We start from the raw sequence: 25,513 nt of genomic DNA on the forward strand, positions 1-25,513 counted from the left end.
TGTCACAATGTATTGGTTAATTTATGTTTAACAAAATGTTTATTTCATACTATCCTTTTTGTGTAAACGATTTTGAGCATTTTAGGGCTCCGTACTAGTGATTAATAACTGCATTCGCATTTGATGTGCATTTGATTTAAGTGATAACTGTGTTTTAATTCAGTAAAAGTGTAAAATAGTACATTCATATCGTTGACAAAACGTTGCATCGTGTTCTTGAACGTACCCCCAACAGCTCTTGATTTCGAAAAGCATTGTGGGATTGGATGCCGGTGGAAAGCTTCTCGAAGGAACTGCAAAGATGATGGTGAGTGAGTTAGCATTCATGCCCAAATTCAAATGTATAATCCGTGTCCATCCTTCAGTTTGTCAGCGAGCATTTGCATTTGGACTACTCTCAATTTAGATTACTCCCTTTTGACAGTCTTTGGAAGCAATTATTTTTGTGAAAATGATTTAAAAACGGGTTTTATTTTTAGCCAGACTGTTAGCCTCGTAGGGTACCTACCCAGCATCAATGGGCGTATACGTATGTACTAACATATTAGCTAGCTATATATTATATACCTATTAGCTGGTTACTATTTGGGTTTATAATTTAGGGTAGTTTAAGTATTTGTCTATTACTTTTGTTAGTTTCTGTCATTGCAGCTTTGTCAGGTTATTATCATGTTAACGTTAGGTGCTGTGTGTTTAGCCTCTTTGTACGAGTGGCTACATAAAACGTTAACGTTAGATATACGGTGGCTGCATAGGAAACATGTCTACCGGCACTGTAATGTTAGCTAATGCTCAAGAGTCGGCCCGATAAACCGATTAACTAAAATGTATTGCTCGAGTAATGTAACGTTACTCAGCATATGATTTTTGTCCTGAGATTTGGTAGCGTTAGCCATGACTGACTTAAGCGGAGTCATGCAGAGAAACAAAGACCAGACAAAGTTAATCAGTTATTTACTTAAATCTGCTAGCTAACGTCAATGATCAGAAAACGGTATGTAACTTAATATATAAGGTGTTAGGACATATAACGTTAGCCTGCTACAATGAACAGTATTATGAGCAGACTGTAAACAGACATCCGGCTTTTGACAGTCGCACAGCATGTCTGATGATGAGCAACAAAAGCATCACACCCCACAGCTAACGTTACAGTACCAGCAGCACCCTGTATCTTTTACCATTTTAGGTTATGGCCTTAAATGGTAAGGCAATATCACTCAAATCACTGTTTGTGCCGAAGCTAGGCGATATGGCTAAGTTCAACGTTATAATGTATACATTTTTTAGATATTGTGGTACTAAAATATGGAAAATAAAAGCAAAATCACCATGTTTAATACAATGAAGCATCTTGCACGTTTTACACGTGTACAAAAAATTGTGAAACCCAATGTGCCATTGAACTATTGCTCAGCCATAGATTTTCGAATGAAACCACATTACCTATTATTCACACAATAGCATTTTTTTTGCCATTCGTACTGCAACGGAACTTGGGCACAGTCATGCTTCCCACCATTTCTCCCGATATTCTGTGTTGTGTGATGACATTCATGAAGAAGCAAACTGTGGCTGCAAAGATGTGCTGGCAGTATTCATATTTTGTTTTAGATAACCACTACGAAGTATGCCTTACTTATTTGCAGTTATTGGTTTTGGTTTCAGATTACTTGATTACTCACTATCTTAACATCACATTTTCTCTTCCTCTTTTCTTCTGTCAACCACCTCTTCTTCCCTCTTCCTTTATCCCTTTGTCTCTCCAGCCCACACCAGTTATCCTGCTGAAGGAGGGGACAGACACGTCTCAGGGCATTCCCCAGCTCGTCAGTAACATCAATGCTTGCCAGGTCAGAAAAACGGCTTTTCTTCCTTTGGTTTTGTGTTTTTATTTTTTATTTTGTGTGTTTACCAAATATTCTTTTAAATGCGTCTAAATGCACCTATTGGGTTGTCTTTTCCAGGTGATTGCTGAGGCTGTCAGGACCACCCTGGGGCCCCGGGGGATGGACAAACTGATGGTAGATGGCAGAGGTAAGGAAAGATGGTTAGACCAGAATGTAAGAAATGGATTACGGGATGAATTCAACCTCACCAAAAATGTGTGATTAAATGTGTTTTCCAGGTAAGGCCACAATCTCCAATGATGGAGCCACCATCCTGAAACTGCTGGATGTGGTTCACCCTGCAGCCAAGACCCTGGTGGACATCGCTCGCTCCCAGGATGCTGAGGTGTGTGGGTGTGGGTGTGGGTGGTTTCAGCCCTAATGAAAACTGCCACAAAATTGAAGGGTGTGGATTCAAATTTTAACCTGATACCAACACAGTGTAGGATCACCCCATCAAAACTACATAGAATAGCTTTTCATAATCGTCTTTATTCCTTTACGCCATCCTCAGGTCGGAGATGGCACCACCTCAGTCACTCTTCTGGCTGCTGAGTTCCTGAAGCAGCTTAAGTCGTACGTGGAGGAGGGTCTCCACCCACAGACCATTATCAGATCGTTTCGCACTGCCACCCAACTCGCTGTCAAAAAGATCAATGAGATCGCCGTCTCTGTGAAGAAATACGACAAGCAGTAAGTGCTCACTTTCGCCTCGTTATTTACATGGCAGCTACGTAGCATTTCAGGTTTGATATAAGAGCAATATAGTAATAGTAATTGTAGTCGAATTGTGCTTTTAATATAACTGGTCTAGTTGTACATTTTCAGAATTTCTCCCCCTCTCTATCTCTTCCAGGGAGCAGAGGCAGCTGCTGGAGAAGTGTGCAGCCACTGCCCTGAACTCCAAGCTCATTGCCGGTCAGAAGGAGTTCTTCTCCAAAATGGTGGTGGATGCTGTCATGTCTCTGGACGAGCTGCTGTCTCTTAAGATGATTGGCATCAAGAAGGTCCAGGGAGGAGCCCTTGAGGTTTGTATTTTATACTTTTACTACCATTTAAACAAAACTTGTCTCTGAAATTAATACAAGATATGACAGTTAGAGAAACAATTTATGGGTCGGTCATGGAAAATTTAAGTGAAGAAATTAAAAACCATGTTTAAACATTTTAAAAAGGTTTATATCAGGGGTGGCCAACCAGTTCAGCATAAAGAGCCACAAAAAAACACGCACCATAGCAAAAAGCCAAACAACACAGGTTGCAGAATCTGTCCATAAAAAAAACTCTGCTGCATTATTTTTTATTTTAAAATAATTTGCAAATGCATCATTCAAATGCTTTTTTTTTTTTTTTTTTTTTTAAAACTTATCTGAAATGTTTCAAAAAAAAAAAAAAAAAAAAATCTACCAATAACACAGCTCCCAGCCACACAGTAAGAGCCTCAAAGGAGCCGGCAAAGAGCCGCATGTGGCTCAAGAGCCACAGGTTCGCCACCCCTGGTTTATATGAGTTAACTTTACTAAAACAACTTGTCACTCTTTCTTTTCATTTTTTAAATTCCAAATCCATCTGTCTTTATTTTTAATTTCACAGGATTCCCAAATGATCTCTGGGGTTGCGTTCAAGAAGACCTTCTCCTACGCTGGGTTTGAGATGCAGCCTAAACGCTATGACAATCCAAAGATTGCTTTGCTCAATGTGGAGCTGGAGCTGAAGGCTGAGAAGGATAACGCTGAGGTCCGCGTGAAATCTGTGGAGGTATGAAGACCACCACACGGCATCAGGATGTGACATTGTGAAATCAGTCTCTCTTCCTTGCTCCCTGTTTAAACCTTCTTTCCCCTTTTTCTGCAGGAATACCAGGCCATTGTGGACGCAGAGTGGAACATCCTGTACGACAAACTGGAGAAGATCTATCAGTCAGGAGCCAAAGTGGTTTTGTCCAAGTTACCCATCGGGGATGTGGCCACCCAGTTCTTTGCTGACAGAGACCTGTTCTGTGCTGGCAGGGTGCAGGAGGAGGATATGAAGAGGACCATGATGGTAGGCGTGTTGGCTTGTTGTTTGAATCAACTTGTGTGTTGCAAACCTACGTTTCTCATGTAAAAATGAGCTTGAACAGTACTGATGGTGTGTAACGTGACCTGCAGGCCTGCGGTGGCTCCATCCAGACCTCGGTAGGTGCCCTGACAGACGATGTCCTGGGACTGTGTGAACTCTTCGAAGAGGTCCAGGTTGGAGGAGAGAGGTAAGAGGGACAAGTCCCAATTTTTGTCTGTCCTCTTGAGAGAATTAACATCTTTAGAGTAAACCATGCGTCATGATTCTCTGTGACAGCTCACACCCATCACGTCTGTGTCCGTAGGTACAACTTCTTTAAGGGCTGCCCAAAGGCGAAGACCTGCACCATCATCCTGAGGGGCGGAGCAGAACAGTTCACAGAGGAAACGGAGCGATCACTGCATGATGCCATCATGATTGTACGCAGAGCCATCAAGGTCAGTCGACTCATGGAGTGTACGTGTGCATGTTGTCCAGTGATTACAAGAAGGCTCAATATATGCAGCCATTAGGAGTACACTATGTCAAATATTTGTTGCCAGCTCTGTGTTGCTGTTCATTCCACCAATATGACTGGTTGTGTTGAATTGCTATAGGGATTCGGCACAATTCAATCTGTGTAAAGTGATGTGCACGTTCTTCAGTCTGTTCTTTTTAAAAAAAAATAAAAAATATTACGCCTCCACGATAGCCGTGGCCGGAGGCATTATGTTTTCGGGTTGTACATCCTTCTCATTCTTGTGAACGGGATATCTTATGACTCCCTGGAGGGAATTTCTTCACATTTGGCACAAACATCCACTTGGACTCATTTTTTTCATTGCATCAAAGTCCTCACTACATATATTATGATTCTGGACAGACATGGATGTAAACTGCAACTTGACTGGTTGACAGAGGCATACAACAGCGAGGCGGTAATACTAGTTTTAGTTGAAATTCTTCTTATCCTTGATGCTAAATTCAAGGAAACTTGTAGCATTTAATTTAATACAAACCAGTGAAATTTATATTAGAAAAATATTTGTTTCAATTAGATTTTGATCTAGAACCTTAATTCAGTTTAATTTGTCAGCCCATGTGTGCACACCGACGGCAGTAAGCTGACTACTTTACGGATTTTCAGAGCGACTCCATTGTAGCGGGTGGAGGAGCCATAGAGATGGAGCTGTCCAAGTACCTGCGGGATTATTCCAGGACCATCCCTGGGAAACAGCAGCTGCTGATCGGAGCGTACGCCAAGGCCCTGGAGATCATACCCAGACAGCTGTGTGACAACGCCGGCTTTGATGCTACCAACATTCTGAACAAACTGCGCGCCAAACACGCACAGGTAGGAAATGAAACGCACATGCTTTTACCTTCCTACACAAGACTTAGAATATAGCATTTGGCGTAAGGCCACTTTTATGGCCTTCAGGTTTAGATGTGGAGCAGGATATAAAGTCAACTCTGTTTGACTTTGTGGGCTTCTTCTGTCCTCTCCCTGCAGGGTGGTATGTGGTACGGTGTAGACATCAACAACGAGGACATCGCAGACAACTATGTTGCCTGCGTGTGGGAACCATCCATTGTGAGGATCAATGCTCTGACGGCGGCGTCAGAGGCAGCCTGCCTCATCCTGTCAGTGGATGAGACCATCAAGAACCCGCGCAGCAGTATGGATGGGCCTCCTGGCGGTGGCCGGGGCAGAGGCTGCGGCAGACCCCACGCTCACTAAGAGAAGCAAGAACAAAAGCACATTTTAAACTGGCATTAAAATCCAAATGCAGAAACAGGATTGTGTCTTCAGTTCCAGTCAGGCTACATTTACACATGGTTGCAGATATTGTGTAGAATAAAGATTGGCATGTTTGATCTGCATTTGGATTTGAATTCTAGATAAAATTAGGCGCTGTAAACGGTCATAGACATGTTGCAAATTGCAAGTGTAGTGAAACAAATAAAAGGGGGAAAATTACAAGTTTATCTAGCAATTTCGAGATGGATTCTTTAGAATTTTTCAAATATGGCTGACATTTGTTGTTTTCTTTGTCACGTTTATTTTTGTTTTTGTACTGAAGCTTTCACTTGGTAACGTCTGTTTAACATTTCAAGCCTCGCATCTTTCCAGGTGTAGCCATTTTACTGAGAAATATTGAAATTCAAGAATAATGTAATTAGTTTCCCCCCTTGGTTTTGTATCAAACACGCTCCTGTCCCCTCCAAGTTAGCTCTTCCTCTCTGACCTGAAGCAGCTGTTCCATCGTTTCTAATACGGATGTTACTTGACAAACTGATGTGTAACATGGGAAGTAAAGCACTGATGTTAAGCAGTTCTGAACCATTCGTTGGTTATGCTATGTGAAACTATTTATTGGACCATTGTTATCAATAAATTCACAGCTGAAATCATACTGTTTTTGTAAACATCTGGTCAAGGGTGGAGACAGAAGAGATTGTTGACAGCAGTGGCAGGTGTGTTGCCCCTTTTAAATAAAGTAAAGCATGGTCTTGCTGTGGTACACGGGTCATAAAATTAGGACAGTGTACGGATGATGCTTTGGAATCATTTTGCAACTTTCACAGATAAAAATAAACAAAACTCAAAACAAGGTTGGGTCAGCATGTTGAACATGGTACAGTGGTTCTTAATCTGTTACTTAAAGTGAACATAAACATGAATACAGTTTATTACAGCATACACAACACAAGTCTTAATGTGACACAGTATGATATCTTAAGGGGGGAGAAGTTAAAGCCCCTACAGATGCTTATATTAAAAAATACAGAGCATTGTTCGACAAAAGATTTTTTTTTTTAAGCTTTTAACTACATTTACTTACTTGGTTAAGTTTACCATTGAGATAGTTGCCATGGAGATAACTCAGTTGTATGGAACTTCAGTCATGTTTTAACATGTAACGGTTAATGAAGACAACCGAGCCATCTCCATCTGCTGAGAAAGGCCCAGAGATGTGGTTAAAGAAACCTGTAAGAGGCTAGTGAGACTGTGGTGAAAGCTAGGTGTTGGCCCAAATCAACTGGCTCCCAGTGTTACTCATGCTGGTTTGAATTTTCCCATTTTTGTAGGCTATGTGAAAAGTGAAGAATACCATTAAAAGGTAACTTTCAGGGCGCCCAGATAGCTCAGTTGGTGGAGTGGGCGCCCATATGTGGAGGTTTACTCCTTGACGCAGCAGGCCCGGGTTCGACTCCGACCTGCAGCCCTTTGCTGCATGTCATTCCCCCCTCTCTCTCCCTTTTCATGTCTTCATCTGTCCTGTCAAAAATAAAGGCCAAAAAGGTAACTTGCAACAAAAATGTCCTAAATACTACAGATACCGTACAATACACCTGAATGTAAATGTTGACATACTTTGTAAGAAAAATGCATATAATGCCACTGTCCTTCATAGTGAAGGATTCTTAGGTGTGTGTGTTTGATGCACCCAGAGAGCTTAAAACTTCCCACAACTTTTAGTTCAGTCTTTTCACCGCTAGGTGACGCACAGTCACAGCTTCAGTCCAGGTAGTTGCGTCAATAATCTTGTACATGCCAAACAACAAAAAGGCAACAGTCTTCTGATTTTGGCTGTTAGGATGAGTGAGTTTCACTCTAGGTAGTATAATGCAAAAGTTGAAATACACCTCGGACAGGCTGAATTATTAGAAGGTATCTTTTCATTTCGGCAGGGATGTGTACTCAGCCACTAGCTTGCGTTAGCTTTTACTGAGTTCATAGTGTTGCTCTGGACATTTTCTGGGCAGGAAATGCCTGTGACAGCATTATATGGTATGACATGAAAAACTCCACTGAAGAGAGGAGGCAGACACATTCATGTGTTCTTTTCTTGTACATAGAGGGCGCCCTACCCTTCAGTTGAGGAGATGTTTTTTTTGAGGAGTATGTACTTATGAAGGCTGGAGAGTTTTAAAAAAGTTCCTCTCCTTATCCTTTTTCTAAGGAGTAAATATAAAGTCTAAATGTCTGAATTACAGGATGTAGGTTTCTTCTTGGAATGCAAAGTCCCAAAAAAAACATGTCGCCCACACCCAATGTACCGCTTTTTTTCTATTATCGTCCCTAGAATCAGTTTTTTTTTCTGTTTTCCAATCCCCGTCTCCACTTCCTGCTCCTCCTCAATTAGACAGGAAGTCTATGGAAGCCCGCACGGAGCGGTCAGACATGACGTCAACGGCGGTGACTTTGATCTCCGTGTCCCCGAACTGCATGGTGGCCCTGATCTCTCTTCTCTCTGGGCCTCCGGCTCCTCCCCCAGCTCCGCCCACTGCTCCCGGTAGCGGCTCCGGTAGGTCTAATGTTATCGTCCCGCACTTCCTGACCCCAGGGTCGGTGATGTACGTGACGTCGTCTGTGGCGCTGCAGTAGATGTTGATGATGATCTTGCGCTGGCCCAGACGAGCAGGCGTGTAGCTCCGCCTCACGACCTCGCCCAGAGCCACCGACTGGTCGACGCAGACGAAGCGGTCCAGGATATCGGTGCACCACTGGCGGCCGTCCTTGATGAGGAGTTTGTCCCGAGGGTGGCGTCCCTCCACGAACCGGTTCAATACGCCAACGCCATAGATCAGGGGGCATCGACGCACTCTGACCTGCGAGAGAGAGAGAGGTTGTTAGAACGTGTCGAGAAGCTACTCTGTTACTAGACTCACTTTACCAGACCTTCCTCCACAGCGCTGCAGAGGAGGGTCTGGCTAATCCACACAGCATTCCGGGATGGGAGAAAAACGTGCTCCGGTTTATTGGCATTTCTTTAAACCAATCACAATCGTCTTGGGCGGTGCTAAGCGCCAGACGGAGCCACGGTGCCGCAGCAAAACAACCTCGGGAAGGAACTTGTTTTGGTGGAGCATGTGTAACGTTCAAAGGTTGTTTCAGTCGTGCAACCGAAAACTCAGATTGGACAGATAGTCTAGCTAGCTGTCTGGATTTACCCTGCAGAGATCTGAGGAGCAGTTAACCATAGTCCTCACGAATCCACCGGAGTTTAGAACGCCAACACAAAGAAAGCGGAAGGTAACGGGACATCCGGCCAAAAGGAGAAACATCCGTTGGAATTTCTGGCGGCACCGGAGCAATCCCGGAAGTGGAACGTCGTGGATATAGACTACTCTGTTACTAACGGGTGTTCCCGAACACTCACCACAGTGGGATCCAGCCCGAAGAGCACGGCACCCTTCAGTATGGTCAGTCCAACGTCATGGGGGATGATGATGCGACACGTCCGCCCCAGCGCTCTCTGGACTGCTTTCTGCAGCATAGGCGACTCGGCAAAACCACCAACCAGGAAGAGGAAACGCACACCGCGAACCTCCGGCTTTGCCATCAGCTCCTCTGTCGGGGGACGAAAAGAGGGAAGATCTTTCAAATCCGTTCACTTCATTGGAGTGTTTGAGCCAAGTGTGTGTTCCTGTGTACTGTGGCTGGATGTTTTCGTAGGGAAATATTGATAACTTCAATTTGAAACATCCACTCTTAGTCTTATTGTGGTGATCCGACTAAAGCCAGCGAGGCTAAATAAGTGTCTTTGTGTGTTTCTCACCAATGTGTTTGACAATATTGACAATGGTGGGCTGGAAGAGTTCGTTCATGGCTTCCTGTGTCAGCCGCAGCATCCCCTGGGAGGACCACTTCACTATGTTCATACTGACACACACACACACACACACACACACACACACACACACACACACACACACACACACACACACACACACACACACACACACACACACACACACACACACACACACACACACACACACAGGAGAAAGTTGCATCTTTAATGTTACAGATACAATAAATCAATTCATTGTTTAATCCAACGACTCACACACTCACCTCATCCCACTGTCTCACACACACACACACACACACACACACACACCTGCCAGCCCACACTCACTTGCTCTTCCTCAGGGCGGCCTCCACACTCTGGCCCCTGTGTCTCTTGTAGTAGTCGATGAAAGAGAAGGGCAGGGAGATGTTGAGGGCGTTGGCCCTGCCCGGCGCCGCCGTCCGTTTCCTCGCTTCGAAGGCGATGGTGAGGTCCACCCAGGCCGCCGGCCGCTTGGCTTTAAAGCTCTGGATGAAGTCCTCGCCAAAGATCTGGCACAGCATGGCTTCGAAGGCCAGGTCAACTCCGACGGCACCGTGCGGACCGCCTGGAAGAAGATCTACAGCTTTGGATTCAGTAGGAAGAGATTTTGGTGTTTCAGCCAAATGTAAAAGTTTGTACCTGAAGCCTTGTAGAGCTCTTTAAGTGTTCCTTGTGGCTGCTCTATCTGATGGACTGTCAGGTCAACGGTTCCTCCTCCGCAGTCTGCAACAATGTACCTGTCACCTACACAAAGAGTGCACAAACATGCACAATTTTAATACATACACCGTCCTGGAATAATTTTCTTTTCTCAAATAATCTTGCTTATCAGTTTGATTTCAGGGCAAGAGAACGTTCTGCATAGTGCTGTAAGAACATGATGTTTCTCCGCAGTTTGTAGGAGGAAATTATGTGTCTTCATTTTTGTGGAAGGTCCAAATGTCAGTGTTTGTGTGTGTGTGTGTGTGTGTGTGTGTGCGTGTGTGTTGCCCCTGAAGCTCTTCAACCAATAGACTCAAATATAAACAACATAAACAACCTCCAGGCATCTGTGATTGCTGCGCTCCCTGTGCGAGTGTGTGTGCGTGTGTTTATGATATGTTCAGCGATAAGAGCTGGTTTCGGCTTAGTTACCCTGAGTTTAGCTGACCACACCCTAAACACGAGATAGCTAGTGTGAGTGAGAAAAAGTGTGAGCAGCAAAAATTTACAAAAAAATGGAAAATGTTGGGACAGATGAGAGAATAAAAATGCAAGAGGTGGAATACTCTTTGGTTTATTTACAGTGCAGATGCAAAGAGTCCCATGGGCTGGGTCCTTCCTGTGTGTGTGTTCGTGTGTGTGTGTGTGTTTGTGTGGACAGGAAAGGGAGCAGAAAGGGTCAGCGGGGCCGCGTGGCTCCTCAGATTGTTGTCATGGCTCAGCAGAGAGAAAAGGCGTGTGTGTAAAACCAGAGAACTAGGTGAGTTTCATTGTCCCCGTTTGGATTTTATTATCCCAGGTAAAACTGGACACTGTTGGGTTGTAAATGTTGTGGTTTTGAATGGTAGTTTAGAACGACAGACCTGTTGTTCCTTGGTCCTTAAAAGAAATAATAAATAAAATAAAAACGTTCTTATAAAATTCTGACTTTATTCTTCTAACATTTAGACTTTTTTCCTCAAAATATTAGGACTTTATCCTCAAAATCTCAGTCTGCGCAGTCCAACAGTGCAGATATTGTACAGTAGATTGATGTGATAGAGTGAATGCAGTAAATAATACATGTAGTAGGTATGCCTGCTTCTCATAGTCAGTTGGGGTTAAAGGTCAATATCATCAATATCTCCGACATGTGGGGTCTGTCTCTCACACACACGCACACACACACACACACACACACACACACACACACACACACACACACACACACACACACACACACACACACACAGGGTCTCACCAGTCTGGAGCTCTGACCACAGCTCTCCGGTTCCACTCTCCACCAGGAAGGTCCTGCTGTGTCTGGATCGCCTCAACTGCTCCCTCGCTGCAACACACACACACACACACACACACACACACAAAGCTAAATACACAGCATACTTCAGTTTTTATACCTTTGATATTTGATCTTTGTTGCACACGCACTTGTATGAAATTGTTTAGGTAATTAACACAGTGAGTCAAAGGACATTGTTTTTGGCATCAGCGGGAAGCTGTTTTAAAATAAATTACTATGCTAGGCAATTCTCCAGTTTTTCAGGGGCAAAGCAAGGGTTTCTGGGTCCCAGGGGCACAAGCAGGGGTTCTTGTCCCCCTGAAATATTGCTCTGGGCCGCCTTTTTTTAAATACAACAATTCGGGCCCCACGAGTCATCACCACCGTTCACTGCTTTGCTAGCATTCAAACATTTTGTATTCTTTCTGTATAAACATACTGTAGGATCAGACACTTGTGTTTAAATAATGCTCAATGCAAACTGGCCAGAGCAAAAACAAACTTTCAACCTAATTTACCTCTTTAATGTATACTACATATGGTAAGGTTTAGACCTTAGTTTCATAACCCATGAGGTCATGACATTTACCCAAAGAAGAGTATAAAGTCTTTCAATCTAAGTAAAACAAGGAAAACATACAACAACTAGAGTCATAATATTTTTGCATGACAGAAGCAATTTGTTGGAAATGCTCTCACATTTCAACTTTATCTGAGCTCTCGACATGTAAGCCGCCTGACTGGCAAGTTGTGAGGCCAACAAACACAGAACACACTCAAACACAGCTGACAGAAATACAAAACACCTGAAAGGCTGTTTGACAGAGCAGATACACTTTTATAACAATATGCCTCCAAACATGCAAGTCAACCCATGAAATGAGACATAGACCCTGTTTTACACTTGGTTTTAAAATGCATATCGGTGACCCAACTTGTCTTAAATGGCTAATTTATAGAGCTTTGGCGCGTCACCAAAACAAGCACCACGTCCTGCATTGACGACGTGTGTGTGTGTGTGTGTGTGTGTGTGTCTGTGTGTGTGCGTGCATGCGTGCACGCGTGTGTGATAAAGAAAGAAAGAAAGAAAGAAAGAAAGAAAAAGATTGTAAAGCAACAATGACTACATTGTCTTGAAAGCAAATACTCTTACAGTTGTTTTCACCCTCTGTATGACGCAGGAGGTAGTGTGTGTGTGTGTGTGTGTGTGTGTGTGTGTGTGTGTGTGTGTTTGGATGGGGGTGATGAGTGAAATTCAAGTCTGGAAACCATTTACATGAAACAGCAGAAAAGTAAATGTATGTGTGCGTGTGCGTGTGCGTGTGCGTGCCTGCGTGTGTGCGTGTGTTAATGACTCCCCTGTGCTATCTTTGGAGACGAAATGAGGTGGAATAAAAGCTAAAGATAATAAAAACCATGACCGTGATGCCAAGTGTGTTCGTGTCGAAATTCTGTTTGTGTGGCAGTCTGTGTCTGCAGAGTCCTTGCAAAGTTTACAACCTGGCAAAAGAAAGTAAGAGGGGGAGGAAATGTTTGAAAGACAGAAGGAAAAGAAAGAAAAATGAATGCGAGTGAAGGAGAGGGAGAATGACAGGCCTGGGGGGGGTGAGATCATAGTCTCACTGCACCTTGTTCCAATTACAATATCCTGTGTTTAGTGTGTGTCGTTGTGTGTGTGTGTGTGTGTGTGTGTGTGTGTGTGTGTGTGTGTGTGTGAATGTTCTTTGTGTGTGTGTGTGTGTGTGTGTGTGTGTGTCACTGACTGCATATGTATAAGTGGGCCTGTGCAGGGGATTTTGGACGGCATGTTCGTTTCCTGAATTATGCATCACTCTCCTATTCCAAATTACTCTTTGTTCCTTTGCTGTATTTCAGTAGCATTGTCCTGTAGCTGTTGCAAACAACTGTTTTTAATGCAGCTATTGCATGATAATATGTCTGTGTGCTATAAAGTGCTATAGGAAAAGTCAGTCAGAGGCTCAAATCAGAGCTTCACCAAATACAAATTGCTTTCTCATTGCAATTATGAACATACTGTAGCTCTAGAAACCCAAAATACAAGTATAAATGTTCCCTTTATGTTATCCCTTTACATTTTTATGTGCAAAGGTTTATACATTTTATTTTTTATCAAAGAACCAGATATTTTGTAACACAGCTTCTCATCCTTTGTATTGATGATTCAACCAGAAGAGTTTCATGACCATACTATGCCCTGACCGGCACCTAATATTGTCTATGCAGAAAATCTACCCCGTATGTCCGAAATAACTCCTCCCACTTCGCAATATATGAATTGAAAAGCCACATTGCCACAAAATACGTATAAGATGTAGAATACTTCACAATCTAGAAAAAATGTTATGATATAAAAAGTAGTTTGTCTGTATAGTTCGCATAGTCTCGCGCTGGCCGACCTTCCTCCACAGCGCTGCGTAGGAGGATCTAGCTAATCCACACAGCATTCCGGGATAGGAGAAAAACGTGCTCTGGTTTATTGGCATTTCTTTAAACCAATCACAATCGTCTTGGGCGGCGCTAGGCGCCGGACAGAGGTAAGGTGTCGTTGCAAAATAGCCTCGGGAAGGAACTTGTTTTGGTGGAACGTGCACGTAAAGAGGTGAGCTCTGGAAATAAAATGGCTGTGATGAGAATTTTACAAAAAAAAAAGATAAATATAATTTGATTGACGGTTCTAGCTCGGAGAACGTTTTCCGAATTGACCAGAGTTCAGAATGCCAACACAAAGAAAGCAGAAGGTGAGGGACATTCGACCGAAAACGTCGTTGATATAGTTTGTATAATGCCCCCCCACACACACACACACACACACACACACACACTCACATACATACACTCACTCACATACACAACTGCAAAGTCATCTGAGTAAAAACCACAAGTAGTATCTGAAGTCAGATTTCTTTCTTTCACACACACACACACACACACACACACACACACAGTCCTTTGCATAAACCACAATCCCCAAGTGAAATCCAACAACACCATTTCCAGGAACACCGTGTGGTTTCATGCTTATGCTAATGACAAAGAAGACACACACAAACACACACACACACACACACTCAAAAAAGTACACACACACAAAGTACATACACAAAGTACACACACACATAGACAAAATCTTTCTCTCTCTTCACTACCTTGTCTGAAGCTGGAGTCAAAGGGTCGGGATCCTTCCAAATCAAAGCCATTTGTGATTGGCTGCAAGCTCAGGTCAATCACCTGGTGGAGGCGGAGCTTACGGCAGTAAATGGACGCAGCTTCGGGTTCCAGAGCGATGAGGAGCTGCTCAGGACAGTCAGGAGACACAAGACCAGCCTGGGGGAGTAAAGACAAACAGAGAGGCAGATAAACTTTACTCGCAGAGTTTTATTATCCTGCAGTGCTCTTGATTGTACTGAGATACTTAGGGGGCTGAACAAAAGAAAGTCAGACGTAGGAAAAAGCTGTTCTCAAAAATCCATCATGCTTTTAGACTTGCATGTATTGCTTTGGTCTGTATATAGCCTACATATGCTAAGTGCCACTAGGAGAGGAGAGTTGGTATATAAGCATTAGTCGTGATGTATTTGGTGCAAAGTTGAGTGGCTGGAATGATGTGTGTGTGTGTGTGTGTGTGTGTGTGTGTGTGTGTGTGTGTGTGTGTGTGTGTGTGTGTGTGTGTGTGTGTGTGTGTGTGTGTGTGTGTGTGTGTGTGTGTGTGTGCGTGCAGGGCGGGGGTCTGGACACCACTTCCTGTGTTTGTACGCCGGCCTCTCTCATTGTTCACTTGTGATTACATCATCACCAGCAGGAAGCACACACACCCCGACAGCATCAAGCTAGGAGCCTGTGCAGGGTGTGTGTGTGTGTGTGTGTGTAAAAGATGAGAAAATTGATAGAAGAGAGAACGAGAATGAGGAGAGCATGACTTCAAAAGTGAGAGGGTTGTACAGTCTTTCCCATGGGCTATACTGCACAAGTACACACTCACACACACTCAAACATGGGTTGGTCCATTGTCATTGATGTGTATTGTAATAGGACCCCCTGCATTCCTGGCCATGAACCCACCCTTCCTACAAGTTATTGTGACACACTACAGTACACCGAGGAGGAGTGTGTCTGTTGGTGGGAAGATATATAGGGAGGATGGAAGAGCAGCGTTATGATGTCACACACACACTCCACGTGCACACACACACACACACCGTCTACTATCATCCTCTGCGTGTTTGTACGTGTGTGTATCTGGAAGACTAGAGTCTAGCCTGTTGAACAAGTTAAATCCACTAATTTTGAAAAGTTTCAGTCATACAACCTGGAACTGTTATAGTTACATGTATGTACAATACCAGCAGCCAATGATGGCCACAATCGTCTTTGTCCAGTCAAAACCATGTATCTCCAAAATGTCAACTCAAGAAAAACAGCCTTGTTTTAAGCTTAATCAAAATGTATTTTTTGTAATTCAGCGGGTTTTTAGGGGGTTGTTGTAGGAAAAAAAGCTTGTTTTTATCAGACCAGCACAAGTTGGTAGCCCCTTTCAACCAGTCATATCTATTGCTCTATGCCTAGATATGATGTATCTGTCAATATGTGTGTCCCTACCAGGTATGCAGCCTCTCTCATGAACTGTTTGGCAGGTTGTTTCCACACAGCGGGGACGGTGATTACCCATCTGATCGCCTCTCCCTCCAGCACTGATGACGACTGGTCCTTCACTTCCTGAAACAGAATCAAATGGAACACTCAGAATCGTACTGAAGTTGTGAGTTTCAGTCAAAGCAAAACACTTTATGAGCTACAGCAAATATTGAAGTCATCTTAACACCTTGGCTTGCAAAGTATATCAAAATAAATCTCACACACACACACACACACGTATGAACAGTGTATAAACATGTCCGCCACACTGCACCATACTGCAATCATGAAGTGCACCTTTAGAGCATGTTCCCTGAAGAAGCGCAGGGCGTGAGCAAACACGTCGATGGCCCTGACCCTCCGACCGTTGACCGCCTCCAGCTCCGTCTCCATGGTGAGGTCCTGTAGCAAAACACAGCCACAAATGCTGAAACACTGCTGCAAGAACAAGTCAACTTTCTGTTGCTTAAAGGGGATACTTTACTAGCATTTTTTATTTCCCTTCCATAAAGTCCGGAGACTTGTGAGAAACAAAGTAAAAAAAAAAAAAAAAAAAAAAAAAAGAAATAGTAAAAAATTGAGCAGCAGAGGCCAAGATATCCGGATTTTTCGTCCTGAGTATAGTTCAAGCTCCAATTACACTGCATCCTACACTTCCCACAATGCAACTCGACCTAGATGTTTAAAATTGACCCTTCCAGTCTGGATGTATTGTGTAAAGTTGTCTTTCTGTCACTACTACCCATATACTCCACCTTTCTCATCTGATTTCCCTGATCTCTCTTACACTTGTGCTATGGATCTTCATCTTGAACTTATCGAAGTAGAGCCAGTGCCGGGCCTCCTCTGGGTCCAGGTCGTGGTAGAAGTCCCGGGCTGCAAACCCAAAACTGTGGAACCGCAACTCAGGAGTCAGCAGCAGACACGTCGGGCTCTTCTGATTGGCCACCCCGGGGTCGCCGCCCTCCCAGCGCCTGTGTGCGTAGATTGGAGGAAAATTATGTCAAAGGTAGAAAATCATGGAATAGAATTGAATTGAAGACAATGCACACAGCCTTTACTTCATCATGTGGATGGCTTCTGAGTCCTGGGTAAAGCTAAATGCATAGCCGCTGGAGGTTGTCCCAAAGTCTATTGCCACGACAACCGAGAACGGGCAGGACATCCTGGGTCTTACCTCCACCCTCTGAGAGAGAGAGAGAGAGAGAGAGAGAGAGAGAGATTTGTGTCAGTTGTAGCCTGTATAGGAGAACTCTCCATAAACACTCCTATTGGATAGATTCTCTATGTACTCCTCTCCTCTAGTCTTTATTGGGCACTTCACTTTAAGTCTACACTTCACTTTAAACTCTGAGTGTAAGTGTTATTATAAACCACTAATAACAGTGAGAAGTGGATGTGGGTTTATATGTCGTGTTTAAGAGCTCTATATAAAGAAAATAAGTAGAAAGGGTAAAGGGTGTGTAGGAGTTTCTGTGGTGAATGTGTGTGTGTGTGTGTGTGTGTGTGTGTGTGTGTGTATATAGTTACCGGCGAGGGTGAGGGTGTGAGGGGTGTGATGCTGCAGTCATTTCTAGCTGTGGCAGGCGATGAACGAGCTGATAAAGTATCACCTGGGAATTCATGGAGAAAGAGAAATGTAAAGATACGCAGCGGTGGCTAACTATTCAAATCTTATTACAAATATAAACATGTTTCAGCATTGGCAAAGCAGCACACGTACTCCACTGGAAAAATGAACGGAATTGCCCAAAAAAAAAAAAAACAGTTTGAAGCGATATGCAGCAAGGGAAGCGATATGTTATCACAAGGAAAGAGACATTATTGGACAACTGCTGATGCTAACACACATGCAGAAAGCATCTTATTTTTCATACACTCAACCTTAAGCATCTCTAAGTGTGAGATTGAATATCTGTAGTTTCACTGGCATGACTGGAATGTTGCTGGAATCTGATGGGAGCAATATTCCCAAGTGGGAGAGAGGGACATGGAAAGGTCTGCGTGTTCACGCTCCAAAAGATAACAGTGAGTCATTTTGACCAGGTTGCCACAGTGATGAAGCATGTGTATAAACTATACAGTACTGTATGTGTGTCTCACCGGATATCTGCAGGCTGTTGGGTTCTGGCTGCACCACGTCAGCCATCTTTACAGGAGCCAGGGTCTGCAGGGAAAAACACCGACACCAACATGATGCAAATAGAGTAATGAATGCTTCATGGCTTCCAGATAAAATTACGTAAAATAAATATAGCGCACTAGATAGTGAATAGGGAGCAATTTTTTTGGACACACCAAAGATATTCTTGAGCCATGACAAGGAAGTAAGGAAGACACACCCCAACTGTTAGAGCGCACTTGAACTTCCAGCTCCCAGCTGCTATAACTCAGAGGCCAATGACTGGTTGCTTGGAGAAGCAACCAAGTTTATGAATCCGAATGCCTTTTGAATACCATACAGTCATGTGAAAAAATTAGGACACCCATGCTAAAGTTGACTAAAAAGAGGAATAAAAAAAATCATCTTTTGGAAATTGAAATTCCTCTTTTTAGTCAAATTTAGCATGGGTGTCCTAATTGTTTCACATGACTGTATATGTAAATGCAATATACGACATGAGACAACTTTCTGTCGGGGGTTAAACACAAAACCAGTAAACACGTGGACAAGTTAGAGAAACTAAGAGTAACTTGATAAACGTTGCGTGCACTTATTCAAAAGACTCATTCGCGTTTACAACCCACATTTTATGATCCTGGGCACAGGTCTGACAGAAATGTTAATTATGGAGGACGAGAGAATGAAAAGATGTTTGTGCATGAAATGGAAGAAAAAGTGTGTGTGTGTATTTTATTGCAGCACTGGAATCATTGGATCCGTCTGTGATCTGAGCCAAGAACCCACTAAACAGATGAGTGCAATGAAACAAAGCTGTGTTTGTTTAAATCTAATTCTGTGTGTGTTTGTGTGTGTGTGTGTGTGTGTGTGTTTGTGTGTGTGTGAGTAATTGAGAAAGTAAGAGAGAGAAAGAGACCATAAGTTAGTTTGACACCCTTTCTTTGCGTGCATGCATGCAACATCTGCGTTCATTTATTCACGCGTGTGCCTAAAACATTTGAGCATTTCAATGCGTACTTGTGCATGTGTGCATCATTGGCTTTCTTTCCCAGTGTCCGTCCCTGCTATTTAATGATAAAACCAGAGAGGGGTTGAAACTCCACATCCTTTCCCTGTTTCATCATACTTTTACTCTTTCATCCTGTCATCTCCTGCAGATCAATGCGCAGTGGACGATTTAAACCCCCCTTGCCCCACAATTCTTTTCTTCTCTCTCTCTTTCTCAGACACACAACTAAGATCTAGCAAGGGAACAGCAGAACAAGCAACTTTGACTCCCCTGAGACGTTACATTAAGGACAGATTGTGCAACACACTCCACTTTTATGCACCATTAACAATACAGTTCTCTGTTTGAAGTATAGGGCAGATTTACTGGCAAGACAGTCTTTATTATTATACTCTGACAAATTATAACAAAAAACACTAATGCAAGATGTTTTTGTCCAAAGCTGCTTAAACAATGTATTCAACCACTATTCGAGCAAGAGCTACATGTCAATAAAAAATGTAAAAATGTTTATGTTAACTCACCTCTTTGAATGTCGTTGCAACACTATGCTCTTGTCCTTTGTCTCTCCAAAAGTATTCCCAAACTCCGCAGTCTGACGTTTGGAGTCTTTCTCCAGGGAGGTGGAGATGGAGAAGGGAGGAACAGGAGAAAACGGTGACTGAATACAAGAGGATGCTTTTCTAGAAATCCCTTTTAAAAAAATGAAAGACTTCCCACTTGCAGGCAGATTTCCCAAAATTGGAATTCCCTAGTCAGAAAAGATCCCAATGAGATGTGATGATGGAGCGACGAGTTGCGACAAGGAAAAGAACTATGTTTCTCTTCTTCTTCTTCTTCTTCTTCTTCTGAGAAAAGTCAAACTTTTCCTAATGAAGTGAGATTTGTAGTTTTGTCTCTCTGCAGCCAAGCTCGCTGCCTCTCCGCTCTGTGCAGGAATGTCAGAGAAAAGTGTTGACACACACACACACACACACACACACACACACACACACACACGCTCACACAAATTGCAGGAGTGGGAGGGCTATGACAGCGCATATGGAGGAAATTCTGGGGGTTTACCTCACTGGGAAATTGTGTTTGTGTGTGTTGAAGACTGAGGGGTGGAGTATTCCTGAGCAGGCGGTGTAACCCAGTTAAGTCATCTTGCCCTCTCTATCCCCTCCCACTCCTCCATATCTATCCTTCCTCTGTTTAATTATTTCTTCCTGTCCTCCTCTTTCCTTCTCTTTTCATCTTGTCCCCTCTTCATTTCTCTTCACATGCTGTTGCTTTGTTCAAATGATTTTTCTTTTTTTTTGGTCTCCTTCCACTTCTTTGTCTTTGTCCCTTTACTTTCTGTGTTACTGCTCCATTAACCTTTTAATAACCTTCACATGCAACTTTCTAACGTTGCAGACAAAAGCAGGAAGCAGCCAGTAGTGTTGGGTCAACCTAAAACAAATGATAAACTCAATTTAATGTCAATGTTTCAGTCTACTTTAAAGGAACAGTTTGACTTATTTGGAAATATGTTTCTTTGCGTTCTTGCCCAGATTTAGATGATGAGATCGATATCAATCTCATGTCGGGAAGTGGTATCAGTGACAATCAGTTTAATGGTTAAACTGTAGTTTTTGCGGTACTCTTACCAAATACATGTTTTCTCATGCTGTGTGTGTGTGTGTGTGTGTGTGTGTGTGTGTGTGTGTGTGTGTGTGTGTGTGTGTGTGTAAGCGTGCGTGAGTGAGTGTGGATCTGATTTCTCCCCTCTAGAGCTGTGATTGAAAGCATACATTAACCCCCAGTGCCTGCAAACACACACACACACACACACACACACACACACACACACACACACACACACACACACACACACACACTGAGACTAGCTGGCCTCACTCCCAATGGGCAGAGGAAATCAGACCTCTTGAGTATTCGAAAGAAAAGGCCTCTGGTATATACACATACACTCAGTCTCCTTGTCCTGTCAAATTTCCAAATCAAATTAGTTTTTGTGAGTGTGTGTGTGTGTGTGTGTGTGTGTGTGTGTGTGTGTGTGTGTGTTTGTGTGTGTCTGGAAGCCATTAACTGGCATGTCTCCCATTGCTGCCCAAAAACCAAGAGGCCCCATATGGATCCTGCCATCACCTCTCTCTTTCTCCTCCTTTCTTTCATGCCTCTTTTATTGTTCCTACATCTTCCTACATCTTCCTACATCGTCACTTCTCTGTTTTATGGGGCATTCTTTTCTCTTTTTTCTCTTGCATCTTTCTTTGTTTAATCCATTGTTTTTGATCCCTTGCCCGCATTCATTTGCTCCAGGGAATTTTTTTAATGACTAAAATTAGCAGTCGGATGGCAACATTTCAACAGCCTTGCTATCAAACCTGGGCTTTTCATGATTTTGGTATTTTTCATGACGCCTCTGTTTTGCAATCAGCTTCATCCTAATCTGTATTAGACCTGCCTAAACCCACCGTAGTGGCCGCAGTCAGGCTCCTGCATCATCCCCCAGAGACTCAAAATTCTGAAACAGATCCGGTATAGGTGCAGCCTCACCCTTCTCCTCGGATGCAGGAAGCCCAACACAGGAAGTGATGGGTTCACTTGACAGGAAGAAACCCCTATGCGGCATTCCTCTCATGAAGTTCTCGACTGACGGAAACACACCCATAACATACACATGCTAGCGTGCATGCAAACACACGCACTCTAAGATACTGTTCTTCCTTCAGCTGCTCTAAATAGACCCCTATCTCAACCGCAGCCTGAATGAGAACCTGTTTCTTCCCCTCCAGATAGGATTCATAAATACAAAAGCAATTTTTGGGAAAAGAAATTTGTAAATGCAGTCAAGTTGATTATATGTTGTTGATAGCTTTACATAGTGTTGACAACAACATACATTTATGTTAGTGCATGTTAAAGCAAAAGTTCCACATGCTAACATGGTACCACTAGCTACAGGCTACTTGAAGAGGCCAGCTAAGTTAGGTTAGCACAAAGAGTGGCACTATGGGAAAACAGCTAGCCTGCCTTTGTTCAAAAGTTTTAAAATAAATCCACATACCAGCACCCCTGAAGCTCACTAAACACACATAAACATTTTTGCTAAGCTAAGCAAACCGACTGCTGATGGTAGCCTCATGTTTACTATATTTATTCTGACATGAGAGTGAAACCAATCTCCTCATCTAACTCTCGGCAAGAAAGTGAATAAGCATATTCCCCAAAATGTGAAACTATTCCTTTAAAGGTCCCATATTGTGGTAATATTCAGGTTCATATTTATATTGTGGGTTTCTACTTTTTACTTGAACATGTTTACATGTTTTTATGATCAAAAAAAGGAAAAAGGGGACAGAGTACCCAGGGCCCTCATGTGAGGAAGGCCTAAAAAGATGCTAGAATGAATAGCTGTGGATGCTGGGAGGGGCCCACAGAAATTGCCTTTCTACAGGGCCCAGAATTTGGTGCTATGCCCCTGGTCTGAATGTACCTGTATTCACCCTCTGTCTGAAATGTTCAATTTTAGCGCTTATATCTTTAAGCCTCCCTCCAAAAAAAGCCCAGTCTTTTCTTATTGGTCTCTGCGCCGTCATTGCAGCCAGGGAGTGAATGTAACAGCACTGTAGCAGCACTTTCTACCTATATATAGTATAGGTGTGACATCACAACTTTACTGAAGTCCTGGCGGCTCGTTTAAAGGCACTGTCTCTGAGTATGGGCTGTGTGAATTTCTCTGTGGATTGAGCCTTTTAATACTTTTACAGTATTTATATAGAACCTTGACATGCTTTATAATAAAAAAAAGACGTGTTTCACATTATGGGATCTTTAACATAAAAGTATAATGCGTGTTTTTGAATGAATTTTTCAAATGAAATATAACATATAATTGGTGAGCTCTAGGGATGCTGGTATGCAGATCTTTTTAGAGCCAGGCTAGCTGTTTAGCGGTTTCCAGTCTTTAATGCTAAGCTAACTGGCTCTAGCTTCATATTTTATCAACATTCTCATCTAACTATGCTGTCTCTAAAGTCTGTCAAGTTCAAGAGATAGATGCTCTGCACAATCACATGCCATTTGGAAAGATGTCATTCTAATTCTTCCCTTTTCTTTCATAAAGGTAAATATTAGTCATGAATATGTGGGTTAAGTGGTTATAATTATACAACCTCTCGTAAAACAAAGCGTCTTGCACAAGTACTGCATTACTTTTTGCACCTTTTATTTAAAGCACACGAGGGGCCCAGAGTCTGAACATGCGAGTGTAAAACACACAAGGGAATCATTAAAGTGGCAGTAGAAATATCAGCATGTACTTTGTAACGCCTTGTTTTCTTTAAGGTTTCTGGAACAAATGTGTAGCAGGAATGTATTTCCATGTTCACTAAAGTCCTTGTTAAATTCGAACACATACTGTTGGCCTGTTGCTTATTGGAGTGTTAACAGCACCTCAGTGGTGAGTGTTAACAGGACCTCGGACTATAAGCACTTGTAGGTGCAGGAATATTTGAGTTTGTGCAGAAAATAATAAAGGCAATATTGTACCTTGGCTTGTGTAAAGGGCTACTTCCTGCTCATGAGCATGCAAGGGTGTGTCGTATGTTCCAGTGTGTGTAAGGGTGAATGCGTCCGTGTAAGTGGCATTGGACATACTCAACAGGGAAGCCTGGGGTGGGGACAGGGCCACAGGAAAGGCTGGGGTACACACACACACACACACACATACATATGAAACATGACTGCCCTCTGACATCAAGTCTGGGCTATTGTGTAATAAAATGAGAGGGAGAGCAGTGCAGGAAGGGAATTTATGATTTATGACTCAAAAGCAAAAATACATTGTATAATGTATGGCAAAGGAGAGAGAGAAGAGGGAGGGGACTTCATGTAATAGCAATGAGAGAAGGAAAGAGGTGGGAAAAAGTGAAGTACCTACTTTACTCTGTAACTAAATAGTGAGCACAGTTGGTATGTGTGCATGCGTTCTCTTATGACAGTATATTTGGGTGTGGGCAGTGTCTTAAATCTGCAATACCGTCTCTAACTGCCTTTGTCATGTGTGATCAGAGCAGAAACTCCAGTTAAAGCATAGGGTCGTTGAGATAAATATGACTAGTTTTGGTCTCCAATTGGCTGCAGCGTGTACATGCATGTGTGTGTGCTGTGTGTGTGTGTAGTAACAAGGAAACAACCATTTCTGTAGCCCTTTATGAGTTTCCCAAGGAGATATATCACAGGCTAGTGTGCAAATAAACTGCACACACACAAACACACACACACACACACATAGATTTAAAGTGACACTCTGAGGAACATTTGGTGTTCTTTATTTAATGTCCCCATCGCCTTCTCAACACATATGCACAACCATGCATCTTGCATCCAGCTGAGAGAATGCAGAAATAAAGTAGCCAGCTGGAAATCTGGTACAGTGACGATTTACGGTGACATGGAGCTTCTCTGAATGTTATATACTACATGTAGACCAAGCATTGGTGTAGTGCAAGATTCATGGAAGAATATGCAGTATAGTCACTTGTTTTCACTGACTATCATTAGTGGTTACGGGAGTGCGGTACACCCTAGGTTCCAGCTACACAACTTACATCCACATTGACAACACAATAATGTTTGTGCCAGGGGACAAAACGTACTGCCCCACAATCATACTGTGTGTTACAGTCGCCCTCCGCTGTGATTTTAGGGTAATGCACCTTATTTTACTGCTGACCCGGGACATCTCTCTTTTAGCTTTCAAGAGGACAGCTGGGTTGATCCAGGAGAAAGTTGTAATATCCTGTTGTTAATTCCACCTGAATCATTATGAGGTGTGTAGGACAGAGACTCAATGACGCGTTTAAAATTGTAGCACTGATGAGCCATAGATTCTTTATATAGGTGTGGCAGTTCAGTTTTTTCGCTTTGACCAAAAATAGAGCCACTAAAGCTATAAAAGATTCTGATGCATAAGGTGGCAGCTCTGAGTAAATAGAAAATGATTAAGCTTTCGCCCTTTTTTGTAGGCTATGCCACAGTGGCACAGCCTGTCTATACCCTTCTTCCATTACACCATCAACACACAGAACAAATGTGTCTCATCATGTTGTTGGTGGTGTTAGTGGTTTGTTTTTATCTTCAGATTAAAGCTGTAACCCATGGGATTGCACTTTGTTTAAATTTTTTTGAAATTATTACAACATC

At 42.9% G+C, this 25,513-nt stretch overlaps 2 protein-coding genes across 4 annotated transcripts; one reads left to right on the forward strand and one right to left on the reverse strand.

The window, feature by feature from the left end:
- Window positions 1–202: 202 nt before the first annotated feature.
- On the forward strand, window positions 203–6,561 carry cct7 (chaperonin containing TCP1, subunit 7 (eta)). Of its 2 annotated transcripts, none has more exons than XM_028564297.1 (12): window positions 203–307; window positions 1,770–1,853; window positions 1,968–2,037; window positions 2,129–2,235; window positions 2,404–2,582; window positions 2,746–2,917; window positions 3,483–3,647; window positions 3,744–3,932; window positions 4,040–4,137; window positions 4,255–4,387; window positions 5,077–5,283; window positions 5,443–6,561. In XM_028564297.1, exons 1-12 carry the CDS (start codon window positions 302–304, stop codon window positions 5,668–5,670), a joined length of 1,638 nt encoding a protein of 545 aa, XP_028420098.1. In that variant the 5' UTR covers window positions 203–301; the 3' UTR covers window positions 5,671–6,561. The 2 variants fall into 2 exon arrangements, with proteins under 2 accessions (XP_028420098.1, XP_028420097.1); XM_028564296.1 differs by lacking the exon at window positions 203–307 and adding an exon at window positions 379–529.
- Window positions 6,562–7,195: 634 nt separating this feature from the next.
- On the reverse strand, window positions 7,196–20,337 carry hspa12b (heat shock protein 12B). 2 transcript variants are annotated; one of them, XM_028564047.1, is made up of 14 exons: window positions 19,843–20,337; window positions 18,291–18,354; window positions 17,718–17,800; window positions 17,249–17,373; window positions 16,975–17,161; window positions 16,485–16,589; window positions 16,152–16,268; window positions 14,702–14,879; window positions 11,496–11,582; window positions 10,193–10,297; window positions 9,860–10,118; window positions 9,497–9,600; window positions 9,098–9,288; window positions 7,196–8,546 (listed from the first exon to the last, which is right to left on the reverse strand). In XM_028564047.1, the coding sequence occupies exons 2-14, from the start codon at window positions 18,334–18,336 to the stop codon at window positions 8,073–8,075; spliced, it is 2,061 nt and encodes a 686-aa protein (XP_028419848.1). In that variant the 5' UTR covers window positions 18,337–18,354; window positions 19,843–20,337; the 3' UTR covers window positions 7,196–8,072. The 2 variants fall into 2 exon arrangements, with proteins under 2 accessions (XP_028419848.1, XP_028419847.1); XM_028564046.1 differs by having other exon boundaries at window positions 9,860–10,130.
- Window positions 20,338–25,513: the final 5,176 nt, after the last annotated feature.

Source organism: Perca flavescens, chromosome 19 (genome assembly GCF_004354835.1).
Source record: "Perca flavescens isolate YP-PL-M2 chromosome 19, PFLA_1.0, whole genome shotgun sequence".
NCBI lineage: Eukaryota > Metazoa > Chordata > Actinopteri > Perciformes > Percidae > Perca > Perca flavescens.